Source organism: Peromyscus californicus, unplaced genomic scaffold (assembly GCF_007827085.1).
Source record: "Peromyscus californicus insignis strain IS unplaced genomic scaffold, ASM782708v3 Scaffold_6__1_contigs__length_162567912, whole genome shotgun sequence".
NCBI lineage: Eukaryota > Metazoa > Chordata > Mammalia > Rodentia > Cricetidae > Peromyscus > Peromyscus californicus.
The window spans coordinates 9,069,680-9,084,494 of record NW_026294584.1 but is presented as its reverse complement, the minus strand read 5'-3'; the positions used below and the strand labels follow the sequence as shown (position 1 = coordinate 9,084,494).

General features: G+C 38.2%; 1 protein-coding gene across 1 annotated transcript in view; it reads left to right on the top strand.

The window, feature by feature from the left end:
* Positions 1 to 14,815, top strand: part of Sema3e (semaphorin 3E) — a 250,847-nt gene that overhangs the window by 216,663 nt on the left and 19,369 nt on the right. Inside the window, exons 11-15 of the mRNA XM_052720282.1 lie at positions 242 to 464; positions 3,289 to 3,380; positions 8,615 to 8,656; positions 8,860 to 9,026; positions 13,136 to 13,203. Coding sequence (XP_052576242.1) covers positions 242 to 464; positions 3,289 to 3,380; positions 8,615 to 8,656; positions 8,860 to 9,026; positions 13,136 to 13,203 — 592 coding nt within the window. The remainder of the gene's footprint in view (positions 1 to 241; positions 465 to 3,288; positions 3,381 to 8,614; positions 8,657 to 8,859; positions 9,027 to 13,135; positions 13,204 to 14,815) is intronic.

The following is a 14,815-nucleotide window of genomic DNA, read 5'->3' as shown; positions in this document are numbered from 1 at the left end:
CTGGATTTCAGTGTTCTCTGTGTCTTCTCAATGCTGCATTTTAAAAATAATTTAGTTTTCTTTTGAAAATTTTAGCACCGAGTCCATTTCAGCAACAATAGATGTGGAGCTCCTATGTACTACTGAATGCATAGTTGATTGCTTGAGCCTGTTTGCCTTTTCTAACTCTTCTTGTTAGTGGTGATGCATTTGCTCTTCAGGTTGAAGAGAGAAAGAGTGAACTAACCCACTTGCATTTTAGTGTGCCAGCAAAGTGAACGGAGGGAAGTATGGAACCACCAAAGACTACCCTGATGATGCCATTCGATTCGCAAGAACTCATCCACTAATGTACCAGCCCATAAAACCTGCTCACAAAAAGCCAATACTGGTAAAAACGGATGGAAAATACAATCTGAAGCAACTAGCGGTGGACCGGGTGGAGGCTGAGGACGGCCAGTACGATGTCTTGTTTATTGGGACAGGTAAAGACACAGAAAGCATTGATACATTTCAGCTTGCCCTCAAGTAACTGTTATCAGTCAGCAATTGCTATGTTGTTCCACTAGCCTATATGCACACTGCTAAAGATACAATGACCAAATGAATTTATAGATTCAATTAATGCCGCCACATTAAGTCTTACTTGTGAGAAGAAACTTGCAAATTGTGGAGCACCCAGTGTTATGAAGAACAAATTCTGTGCGGTGCTTTAGCTTAAAATCCTCTTCTCCATGCATGTACAGCACAGTACTGGCCACAGCAATTATCTTAAGAAGCATCCTTAAGCATTCTGCCCTATGGAGTTTCAAACAGGACATTGCCAGGGGTCCTGGCCTGGGTACACCAGAAAGAGGATGTATTGCTAAGAACTATTCATGCTTTTCTGGTCTACTGCTTTTTGTTTTCTGAAAAATTTAAGCAAAGAAACCTTAAACATAACTTAATAGACCCACAGTGTAGGCTGTATTTTATCACTGTTAATAAGGTTAATAATGTGCTCTGTGAGTTCAATATTATATAAGAATCAGAGCTCTCTAAGAAACCTAAAATTACCTGATCACTAGTTCACACATGGTGATCTCTGACCATTAAAAAAAGAGGAATTTCCAAAAGCAAGACTGAAGTGTGATTAAAATGGTTAAAGTATTTTATATTAAATGTCATAGAAAACTGTAAACATCTAACCCCCTGAAAACTGTTTTCTTATTTGATTTATCAAAGCTATTTTAGAACATTCAGGAAATATCATCTACATCATATTTAACTCATTGATATTGTCATATTGTGCGGCAGTCTTCCAAAACAAATTAAGCTATAAGAGATGTATGAAAAACATATTGGAAAAGCTAATAAATAATAATTCCCCCCCCCAATATTTGCCTGGCATGGGCTCTAATGCAATATTTGGCTATCATTTGCTGGGGAATGTCTTTCTGTACACTGTGAAAATATATTGTTCCCATTTGTAAGTAAAGTAAAGTGAGCTGCATTGGCTTATGACAAGGCAGCTTAGGGGCAGGCAGGAAATCCAGGGAGAGAGACAGGAAGGAGAAAGACAAGATGGGGAAGATGGGAGCCCACCACCAATGGAGCAGCAAGATGCCAGCAGACTGATAATGCCACAACCATGTGGCAACATATAGATTAAAAGGAATGGGTTAATTTAAGATGAAAGAGCTAGCTAGCAAGAAGCCTGAGCCATTAGACCATACAGTTTGTAAGTAATATAAGCCTCTGTGTGTTACTTGGGTCCAAGCGGCTACAGGAATAGGCGGAACACAGGAAAACTTTGGACTACAGTCATTATTGCACACTCACTGCTTCTAGATGAATAAATCAACTTACATTTTTGCTTTTGTCTGATGTCATCATGTAAACTGCTTAATTTCTAAAATGGAACAATTTTTATTCTTTTTAGTTAATAGAAAAATGAATGTGATTGCTCTCAGGTTAATTATAATCTAGTTTTATTAACTCATATATGGGATTTGGTAATTTTTGATAAATTGCTCAAATCTCACAGTTCATGGATTAATACTTCCAAAAATCTAATATATTTTGTGAATTATTATTTCCAACCATATCAAGTTTGTGTGGGTGTAAATTAATTTCTTATCTTAATTATAAGCTGATAGAACAAACTCAGAATATCAGGAATAACAAAACTTAAAATGGAAATCTAAACTAGAAATAGGTTTATGAAGCAACAGACAGTTATGGAAGCTGAGTAGTTGAAAACCAACTATTAGTCTTCCTGTAAGGGGTAGACTTTGCTGGCCAGCAAGCCCCAGGTATCATTCTGTCTTTGCATGCCCCGTGCAAGGCCTCTGGGTACGCTGCTGTGTCCAGGTTGTTACAAGGGTGCTGAGGATGAATCCACATCCCCATGGTTACATGGCAATCAATTTCCATACTGAGCAATCTCCCCAGCCCATCCTTCCCAATTTCAGTATGGATATACCTAGTCTTGGTTTATTGATGTAGCCAATTTCCCTTAAATAAAAAATTCAGAGAAAACAATCTGAAGCAGTGGTTCTCAACCTTCTTGATGCTGATAACTTCTAATACAGTTCCTTATGTTGTGGTAGCCTCCAGCAATAAAATTATTTTGTTGCTACTTCATAACTGTAATTTTGCTACAGTTATCAGTCATAATGTAAATATCTGACGTACAAGATATCTGATATGTGACCCCAATTGGGTCATGACCCACAGATTGAAAACCACTGATCTAAAAGAACAAATTATATCAGAGAAAATCTGGAACTAAAAAATATCTTTTAGGGCCTTAGTTAACATATATTGCACTTTTATATTGACTCCAAACCAGATATTTGAAAAACTAGTATGCATAGGTCTTGGGATATAGCCCATTGGTAGAGGTTTTGCCTAGAATATGGTAGGCCCTGTGTTCAATATCATCAAAGAGAAACAAAACAGTAATTTTCGCCTTTTGTGGCTAAAAGTACATCACAATTCTAACCCTGCATGAGGCTTAGGCAGAGTTATCTTCTTACCTGATGCATCACAAAAGAAACTTCTAAAATATGGCAGTTTGATTTTTGAATCTATGATTTCGTTTTTTGTATTGACCAAACTATTTGAAAAAAAAAAATCGGTCTATCATTTAAAAATTAGGCTCGGCATGCAAAATTGCTCTTTGCTAATTGAAGCTATTGATGTATAAGTAGGCATGTGATTTTTCACCTGGCAGTGATTGCATGTTTTGTGCATCATATTTTCAGTCCCATATGAAGACTGGATCCTCACTCCACTTTGATTATTACCTATTTTTCTTTTTCACAGATACAGGAATTGTGCTGAAAGTGATCACAATTTACAACCAAGAAACAGAGTGGATGGAAGAAGTCATTCTAGAGGAACTTCAGATATTTAAGGTAATTTCATACATACATACATACATTTGTAATCTGAGCTGAATGATACAGCCCAGATTCACCCACCACAGACAATCACAGCCAGAAATAAGGAGAAAAAAATATTATATCAGTTTCAGAATTTTTTTTTGTCTAATAAGTGTGTTTTGAATTCAGAGAAAATTGAAGTGAAGAATAATTTAAAATCTAATGCTTCTCTCTCGTGGTCAGAATGTTCAAAAATTCCAATGTGCTTGTAATAGAAGAAAATGTCAATATCCAATATCTATGTCATAAAGAAGTAGCATGTATTTCACACATGACTTCCAAAACCATTGGTGAAGACTCATGTCTTGCATAAACATTACTGACACTAACACTAAGTGACACATTCCAAATAGTATACATTGTGGCAGGAGGTGTACACTATGTTTAACTATAGCATATTAATTATACAAAGAAATTAACAAAGAAAAGAAAAAATGGAAAATCATATGCAAAATTTAAGATAAAACAAGTTTCTGAAAAATATATTTATGTATATGGATCTATAACATAATGAGTAAATATATACCATACAGTCTTATTAGTGAAACAGATATCACGTTTAAGCCTATTCCTCAACCTTGACTCATATTTCTGCCTAAGAGGATCTTGTAAATTTCTGATCATGGTGTTTTCACCAGAACAATTCCAGCCTTGCTTTGTGTATGTTTCTGTTTAAAGCATCTCAGTCTACATTGTTGATGACACATTACTGAGCTCACTATCAATATCATTGTAACTCATGCCCAAATGGAGCCCAAGTCTTACATCACCCAGGATGTTAAGATGCCTTGCAGCTGTTTTGAGTTTGCGAAACAGTTCATAGCACATCAGCACCATGCTTGAACACATGTTAAGCACCAAACATCATCAAAAAGCTTATCAATGAAATGAAACAAAATGGTACTAAATAGTCCATGAAGTGGACACTTATCTAAACCATAAGACTGAAGGATTTGGAAAGCCACCATGCTGACCTAGCTAGGGATGTGGACATTTCACACTTTAGTTTCTTTGTGCTCTCTTTCTGTGCTTGTGTGAAAAAGAAAACATACACTTTAGATATTAATATTAGGATTATAATCTAATTTAGCAGGTAGACATTTTGCAAATCAGAATCTACAAATGATGATGACTGACCATATATGAGTATAAAGGATGTCAGTGGAAATAATTGCTTAATGGAGAGTAAGATATTTTGTCATTGCTATCCTTAAGAGTGGTTTTCCCTAGTGCTGGGTAAACCTTCCTTCTGTCTCAATTATAGCAGATACACTTGTTATTTTTCATTGTGGGCCTTTATGCAATATTTAATTTAACATTTGGGACAATAACTCTAATTATCAGTACCTACTAATGTATCTTTCCACATTAACTCTTTTGTTACCTAGATAAACAAATGAATAATGCCCTCATGTGCAAAGTGTTTCATTGTTTAAAATGTTACATACACACACATACACAAAAACAAAACAAACAAACAAACAAACAAAAATCACAAAGAAAAAAGGAAACCAAAACAAGACAAAAAACTGATAAGGTGGGAGAGATGTCTCAGCCAGGAAAGTAGTTTGCTACCAAGACTCATGTTCTGAGTTTGATCCCAGGAACCCACATGGTAGAAGGAGAGCACAGATTCCCAGAAACAGTCCTGTGGGAGGCCAGCTCCCAACTTTTGAAGGGTTCTTATGAGAGAGGGATAAGAATGTACTAGATAGAAAGAGAAACCTAGTTGACAAGAAGAAAGACAGAAACACAGGAATTGCTTCAGGAGGGCCTGGATCAATACCCAACAGCCTTTTCCATTTATTCAAAAGGGCTTTTTATAACAATGCCAATGGGCAGGGCAAAAGATCTTCCCCTTGCAAGATCAAAGCACACTGCGCAGTCAAATGTAGAACCTTCCAAATACCTGGTAACCACGCCTGTGGTCAAATCATCTCCTTATGGAGTCCTGCTGGGTAAAGCAAGTTCAGATTCTCAGAGCCTGAGTAAGTTCTCACAAGGAAACCACTGTGAGTCTCCATAGCTACCCCTTCTTAATATTGTAAAGGGCCCCTCAGATCCCTCAGATAGACTGTGTCTGTCTTAGGTCATCTTCTTCTTCATTACTCAGCCTTACCTGTCATTGAGATACACTTTCCATCAAGTGTACTCTGTCTTAGGTTGACAGGTAGCAAGAAGGACTTACCCATCTCTGACTACCAGCCTCTGGCAGAGGAAGGTACAGAGCTTAACTCTATGCAGCTCTAAATCAGGTCCCCACTAAGAGCTTCCAAGTAGCTGGAACAACCACAGAAATACTCCTAGTCCCTAGGGCTGCCACACCTCCCAGTAAAGGAGTAGAGGATGACCAAGATGGAATGTCCTTTTTGAGTGGGTCTAAGAGGTCTAACAGCCTCAGCTGCACCAAGCCCTTTTTTAAATCAATAAACTCTTGATGCAACCACATCAAATAAACTAGTAAACTCCTGATGCAACTGCATCAAACCTAAAGACTCCCTTATCATCACCAAACCATGGTTCATCAATATCAACAGGTTAATATAATTCTAGCATGAATGTTACTGTACACAATTACAATTCTTACAAATTTACATCCAAAAGCAAACTCTCAGTAGAATTATTTACACTTTACAAACTTTAGCAAACATTCAACAATTCCTTAACAGAACTATTTACATTTTCCTCTAACAAGGCAGAGGGTACATGAATCATGAGTCACCATAGTTAAAATTGTAGGTGAAATCAAAACTGTCCCACTTCTGAAGTTTGAAGTTCAAAGTCAGTTTTGACACCAGTTTTAAAGTTCAACTGACAGCCCAAGATCAGAGCCTGGCTCATCAGCTGCCCTGAGGTCTTTGTATAACTGTCAGAGTCATAATGACTCTTAGGCAAACAGTTTCAAATATGAGGAGACCCATATCCAAATATCCCCTGAACACAATAAATCAACTCAGTTCAAACTAGCGTCTTTGAAGCCTCATTTTCAGTTACAGAAGCTCTTTCAGTTAGCTTTTCCCTAGGTGAAACTGCTCCAGGGCAAAAGCTGCTAGTTTCACAATTGCTGGCTGGTGCAGAGTCCTCTCAAAAGAGAGCTTCCTATAGCCAGCAAATAGAAACTACAAGGCTGTTGGCTCCTGGCGTTCACAGTCCTGGTCTGTCTGTACCTCCCATAACCAGCACATCTGCCAAGGACCCCTGCATCCTGAGGCTAAAGGCTTTCAATTGCCTCATGCCACATGGGCTTAAGGTTCCTCCCACTGCTACAAGTCATAGCGAAATGCTGCTAACTGCACAGCTCCACTTCACTCTGCCACTGGGAGCTCACCCTGAGTTCCAGTGTGTCTCACTCAGGTGTTCTGTCAGCCATCAGTTTCCCCTGGGTCCACAGCACTACCTATGCTGCTGTTCCATCCTGGGGGATGCTGCCCTGCTCGGCTCTCTGCCTGCACTCTCTTGGGCATCTCTTGCAAAGCCCTGGCTGCAGGGGACTCTGGCTGGGGTCCAAAATCTCTGCTGCACTCTCTAAGCTGTTGGCCAGAAGCCATTCAACTCTCCCGCAGCATCTCTGCTCTGCTCCTCACTGTGGCTTCTTCTCAGCAGAAAGCTTGCAGAACCCTGCTGCATGCTCTGCCTTGCTCAGCAGCTGTTACTCTATGATACCCCACAAGTCTCAGCTGCCAAGGCCTGGCTGGGGCAGTCCGACTCCTGCTTTCTATATCCCAGATCCCATCTGTGCTTGGGGAAAAACTACTCTTACCCTAAGTGACTTTCTTATTAAACCTTCACCATATCCCTAGACCTAAAGCTTATATTCTTTAAACTTCACCAAAACTTTTTTACAACTTTAGAGAAAAACAGAAACATAGACAGAGACAGAGAGAGATACTTGCTGCAGCCTAACTTTAACTACTCTGCTTTATATTTAAAATGTTACTCCTGAAGAATAGGATACCACTGCCTCAGCTTAATTCATTAATTCATAACTGGACATGTTCCCCTGCTTCATGGTTCCCCCCCTTATCTTTTGTACCTAAGTCCCAAATTCTGGCACCATCTGTGGGAGGCCAGCTCCCACCTTTTGAGGGATTCTTATGAGAGAAGGATAAGAAAATACTAGATAGAAAGAGAGACCTAGTTGACAAGAAGAAAGACAGGAACACAGAGTAGCTTCAGGAGGGCCTGGATCAATACCCAACAGCCTTTTCCATTTATTAAAAAGGGCTTTTTATAACAATACCAAGGGGTGGAGCAAAAGAGCTCCCACTTGCAAGATCAAAGCACACCACACAGCCAAGTATAGACCCTTCCAAACACCTGATAACCATGCCCATAGTCAAATCACCCCTTTATGCAGCCCTGCTGGGTAAAGCAAGCTCAGATTCTCAGACCCTGAATAAGTTCTCATTAGGAAACCTCTGTGGGTCTTCACACAGTCCTCCACCTCCACACATGCACCATGCCACAAGGACACACACTCAATAAATGATCTGAAAAGTAACTTAAAAATTGTCATAATAACCAATATCTTAAAAATTAATTCCTCAAAGGGTAGCTATTTCCTGAGTGAGTTTCATCTGCCTGATGTTCCTCTGCTTGTAGGATTAATTTAGAGTGTTTGTTTTGTGTGCTCATTAAAGAGGCTCAACTATTAAGCAGAATTGCTAATCTAACCTGAAGGCTCCCAGTACTGTACCATGCATTGTCCGTCCTCTACTGTAATCCTAAGAAAATTAGGTTTTTCATCATGGTCAAACTTTGTACAGTGACTCACTATGGTCATTCCTATTGGAGGCAATACAGGCTTGAGTTCAAATAATTAAAAAACATAGTTTACTAGGAGTAACAAATATTCTAAAATGTAGTTAATTTCCTTCTAGTGGTTTAAATACTTCAGTAAAAATTCTGCTTTATTATTTTAAAGATATAAGGGTTTATGAATCACAAGTATTATTCAAAGCAATTACTATTTATTCCAAAGACAAAGACTAGGTCAAGTGGGTTACCCATTGTTCCTTGTATATGCAGTTTTGCACCTTCATTAGAAAAGAATTAAAAAGTGTGTTTTAATTGAATTGGATTTACATCTTGGTTTACTAAAGCAAAAGATATAGGCTGCAAGCATGGAACTACTCGTAACTATTTGACTTCTTGTTAAGCAGCTATTCTGATATTTACTAAAAAGAAAACATTTTGATTCATTTCAGGATCCAGTTCCTATCATTTCCATGGAAATCTCTTCAAAGAGAGTAAGTTGCTTACATGCCTGAGTTTTTTCTGTTTGTTGGTTGAAACCGAAACATTCAAGGATGTTAGCACAGGATTTATAGATGGAAATCCCATTGTTTGTTTTTTTATATTATCACTATATTTTTTATTTTATATTATCATGGGCGCTATTTTAGTGAATTCTGCAAATTCACCCCTGCTAACAGCCCCTTGCTTCCTGCAGCAACAGCTCTACATCGGATCACCCACGGCTGTGGCTCAGGTCAGATTCCATCACTGCGACAGGTATGGCACAGCCTGTGCCGACTGCTGCCTGGCTCGAGACCCTTACTGTGCCTGGGATGGCATATCCTGCTCCCGGTACTACCCAACAGGTGCACATGCAAAGAGGTACGTCATCCTGGTGGGAAATTTCCATTGTTCAGAAAAGCTATCATGGGGGGGGGGGGTCTTTTATTTTTTCCTTTTTGTGCCCATTCAGCGAAAATAAGCTGTTTTTAACAAGTTTCCCTAGTTATATTCTGATCATAAATATAAGCATTCACAACTTGAAATTTTTCTGCAAATCCCTGTGATGCACTATCATGTACACTGACCAGAGCTGAACTGGTTGGTGTACTTTTTTTGGACTTTTGCTTTTTATCTCACTTTGCATTAAATCTCACCCCTCCTTTAATTTTTTTTCCCTGCAAGACATAATGAAGTTCAGATAAACTTAAAGCATGGAAATGGCAAGCCACCACACTTGAAGGATTCAGAGACTTAAAAAGAAAATAAATAAATAAATCCTAGAACACATCCTGCAGTTTCCCATGTCCTCACCAGCAGATGGTCTTCATTTGTGTCATTTTGAAAGTGAATATTTTAACTCCTAGGCAAACGCATGACCTGTGTAATTAATGAAATGTGTGATTTAATTCAGCACAAATGAAAGGTACCAAGAGACTGCTGAACTCTAATGTCTATAGCTCTATGAAATCATTGCCATTTGCAAGGGAAAGTAAACCCAAGCTGTCTTTAAACAGAAGTTTAGGCTCACAAAACACTTTGAAGGGTATTTTTCCATTTTTCCACTCAAGCTATGTGAGGCTGTACACATTTTAGGACAATAAATAAGAAAAAAAACTTATATAATAAGCAGGGTGTTTTTTTTCTCACAAGGAATACATAAAGCAATACACAGAACTATCTAAAATTTCCTCAGAAAAGATATTTGTAAGAATTCCAATTATTCCAATTTAATTTTGGGTTATTTTTTCCCAAATATATTTTTGAATCAAATTGAATCTAAATCAGTATAATAATCCTTTTGGAATCACACAAAATCTCTCTCTCTCTCTCTCTCTCTCTCTCTCTCTCTCTCTCTCTCTCTCACACACACACACACACACACACACACACACACACACACACACACAAACATGCAAAAGCCTTCATTAATTCAAAACTTTTATTAATTTGTCTCTAGCAAATTAACATTCTAGGAAGGGTTTAAAGACAGGATATAATAAACCAAAGATGGAGTGAGTCTTTCAGAGAAGTGTGGGCAAAATAATTTACCAACTGCATGGAACAAGTGAGCAAATCATTTCATTTTTCTACAAATGTTTATCGGTATTCAAACCCACTCTTGAAGACTATAGCTGTAGTTATTTTAAATGCTGAGGAAGGTTTTTTCACCTATGTGCACACTGTACTAAAAGCTTGGGGTGTGAAGACCTTTGTCTGCAGGAAACCAAGGCCTCGGGTGGAGAGTAGAACAGAAAACAGTGCCGGTGGCAGGTCATTTCTGAGCATTTTAGGTACTTGACCAAGTGCAGTGTACATAATGTTTTATTGCATTCTATAGCTGAGCATTACTGTGACAGCAGAGTCGAGGGAGGCTCCAGTTGACAAAGGTGATTAATTGTGCAAAGGCATACAGTGTTCAGGGGGAGCCATGATACTTACTAGCTCAGGAGTGAATGCAAGAACAGGAGCTCATCTGAAAGGATTATTTTAAAGATGTAATACTAGTGGGTTTAAATTTTTGCTTAAATTTAATTTTAACTGACTTATGAGCTATCCTGAGATACTGCCAAATATGTATATACTGTGCAGCAAATAAATCAAGATAAATACACTTATCTCATCAAAGACACTCTTCCTTTAAACTTTTAAAATCAAGGTGTGTACCTATAGACAAAGACCGTCAAATGTTTCTCCACACTCCTTTATCGTCATCTCTAGTCACATCACAAAAGGACATTTTACAAATATAAGGCTTACTGATGTGTTGTCATTAGCCATTATAAAAATATTTTCAAACTTTGCACCAAACGCGTATGAGTTTCGTGATATTATACTTGACTAAGCAATTTCCAGAGCTAATAGTTCTTCATTTGTTGTGCATCTTTTAAAAGTACGCAACAACAAAGTTGTAGGTGGGGTACTTGTGTGTCCCAGCAGTTATCTCTGTTCTATCAGTCAGCTCCCCCAAAATATAATTAATATTATTAATTATAAATGCCCAGCTGATAGCTTAGGCCTGTTATTTACTAGCTCTTACAATGTTAATTAGCCTATATTTCTATCTATTTTCTACCACATGGCTCAGTACCTTATCTCATTACAGCAATTTCATCTCCTCCTTCTCTGCATCTCCTCAGGACTCCTTCACTCCATCCTTCTTCTTCCCAGAGTTCTCTCTGTCTGCAAGTCCTGCCTAGCCTCTACCTATTCAGCTCTTTTATTGACCAAGGAGAATAATACAAGTGTACAAAGATAGTTCCACAGCACAAAGTTGATATTTTTTCAAAAGAGGTTAAAATAGTAATTTAGAAAAAAATAGGAAAATGTACAAAATAATAGGCAGTAAGGGATGAGATGCCAGGGTATGAAGCCATGCTTATAAATGGATTAACTCAGTGCAGGGTACTAGAGATCTCTCACCGTGTCAAATTCTTTTCATCCATTATCACTCCTGGAGGAGAAGCTCTGGGGTAAGTTCCAGCACATGGAGAGGAAACAGTTTGCTTTTATAGGGATCATTTCTGCCTCAGACCTGAAGAGAAGCCGGGAGAAAAAACTGGTCATTTACATAAACATTTTTTTTCCTCTCACAGAGTGAAAATGAGTCAATGGGGGAAAGACTGTAATTCACAGTCTGGCCACTTCTTTAAAATGACCTTCCAAAATATACTATAATCCACAAATCTGGCTCCCCTCTCCTCCTGGCTCTCCTTTTGTCTATTTCCAGTGTCCTCTTTACATGTTTCTAAGAAGTAAGGAATATAAGAAAAATATTCAGTTTTCACAAGGGCAAGGCCTCTTTGATCAAGTGTTCTTGTCCTGATCATAACACATTTTATTTAACGCTGACCTAAAAGACAACAACATTGGAGTACTATAAGAGGAACTGAGAGCTTGCTGGAAGATGTAACCTTCTCATAAATGCATGTTTCTAATTATTTTGAATAAAATTTTGAATTGTTTATGTGCCTTTCAAGTTGCTTATCTAGAATGATCTAGAATGCTGTTTCTATTATCTTCATATGGCTAGTATAACAATTCCAATAAAACGTCATCTCTGCAACATGAAAACTATTTCCTCCTTTACTCTTTTTGATCCCTGCTCCCTTGTCCAGCAGACGTAGGGCCCAAGAGTGAAGCAATGCTCACTTAGGGTGGAATCCACTCTGGCAGTTGAGGTGACTCCTCAACTGCTATATAGCAACTAGCTGTCCTCACTAGACTAGAACATGGCCTGGAAACTCCTACCTTTCCCTTCACTGTAAGTTTCTGTTCAGTCTAGCTCAGAGCAACGATTCTCATGGGGAGTTCTAACTCTCATTTTGTAAAATTTTGCATCTTTTGGTAAGGTTTTCTAATCCGTTTAAAACAAAAAGAAACAAGTATTATTCTGTATGTAGCACATAACCCTGAAATTTGATTGATAATGTCTTTTCCTCTTGCTTTTCCTGTGTGAGAAAAACTCTCACCCCTGACTAACATTCTACTGTCATTTTTAAAGACAGTGAAGAGACTTAAGAAGAGTAACAATGAGAACTTGAGAATCTAGTAAGTTAAAATATTTGGATTCACATATCTTTTTCCTCATTGCACTTCATTATGTGTAGGGGTTTTGTTACATTTTCTACTCAAATATTCCTATTGTTCTTGACTATGCACACCACTTGTCATCCCTTTACAGACTAGAAGTTTCTTGTTGAACTACATGTTTAACAAACTATAAAGAGAAATTTATTAAATTACTATTTGAAGATCTGGAATTTAAACTTATATAAACATTTAAAGAACAGTATTGTATAGATCTTTTAACCATTTAAAATACTCTCTGGAAATAAGAAAAGTGTAAAGCTTGGATTTTGTGCTACTTTTATATAACAGATGATTTTTTTCCAACAACAGAATTTTGCTGGAATCTTTAGTGTGGTTGACTGTATTTTAAAATCCAGGAAATTGAAATCTCAAAATCTCCTAATTTTTTTTTCTTACAGACGGTTCCGCAGGCAGGATGTTCGGCATGGTAATGCTGCCCAGCAGTGCTTTGGACAACAGTTTGTCGGTAATCCTTAGAAAAATTGATTGTTATGATTTACCCAATGCATGCTGAAGATGGACTGCACATTTCTTTAAGTGTGTCATCTTCCTGGAACATTGTCCTGGATGTATCTGTTTTTCTCCCATATATTTAAAATGAGATGTATGGTCATTGACAAAACTAGCAAAGCTGATTTCAGATAGCATCACTAACATAATCTGATGTTAGCCATCAAGGCTTATTGTTCTTTGTTATTTCTATTTTGGGGGGCCTGCCACACAGCTCCCAAGTAAATCACACATGGAGTCTTATTCTTACTTATGAATGCCCGACGTTAGCTTAGCTTGTTTCATGCCAGCTTTCCTTAACTTTATACCATCATCTACCTTTTGCTTTGGGGTTTTGTCTTACTTCTGTAAATCTTACTCTTATTCTGTGGCTTGCTGTGTAGTTGGGTGGTTGGCCCCTGGAGTCCTCCTCCTTCTCTGTCTACTTCTATATAGTCTTTCTCCCTGCCGGACCTGCCTATCCTTTCTCCTGCCTTGCTATTGGGTGTTCAGTTCTTTATTAGATCACGAGATGTTTTAAACAGGCTCAGTAATACAGCGTCACAGAGTTAGACAAATGCAACATAAAAGTAACATATCTTTGTAGTTGGAGTTTTCTCCAGTCTCTCTCAGGCCTCCAGCCACTCAGACCCAAGTAAACACACAGAAACTTATATTACTTATAAACTGTATGGCCGTGGCAGGCTTCTTGTTATCTAGTTCTTATATCTTAAATTAACCCATTTCTATTAATCTATAAGTTGCCACATGGCTTATGGCTTACTGGTACTTAAATCTTGCTTCTCATGGTGGCAGCTGGCAGCATCTCCTGACTCAGCCTTCTACTTCCCAGAATCCTCTTCTCTGCTTATCCCTCCTATACTATACTTCCTGCCTGGCTACTGGCCAATCAGCATTTTATTTATCAATCAATCAGACCAACACATTCACAGCATACAGAAAGACATCCCCAGCACACTTTAAAATAGTATTCTACAACAAAGACTGAGAAAGGTTAAAACCACCAGTGGTTGGTGGCAGTGACTTCCAGGATGTAACTCTTTATCTCAAATTTATTTTTCCCTTTTGTTTTTTGTTTGTTTGTTTGCTGTGTGTGTGTGTGTGTGTGTGTGTGTGTGTGTGTGTGTGTGTTTCAAGACAGGGTTTCTCTGTGTAGCCCTGGCTTTCCTAGAACCTGCTCTGTAGACCAGTCTGGTCTTGAACTCAGAGTTCCTCCTGACTCTGTCTTCAGAGTGCTGCGATTAAAGGCATGTGTCACCACTGCCAGCTCAAATTTATTTTTACTATGTATGATTTAACATATATCATCTCAATTACTAAGGTTTAGAACAGATGAAAACTGTCCCCTCTTCTGCTATAGCAGAGTGATTTTAGAACTGATATTAGCTATCTTCAAATTTAGGCAAAAACAGGAAAGTCAAACAAAATGGGAAGAAATGACCTTTTGGGTTGCATCACAATGGACGATGATGAAGCTTTTTTGTTATTGGGGTCTCTGAGAAGCAGCTGGGTGATGAGTGCCATCGTGGAAAGTCAACAGAGGATAAACCTACTGTTAGAACTTGTAG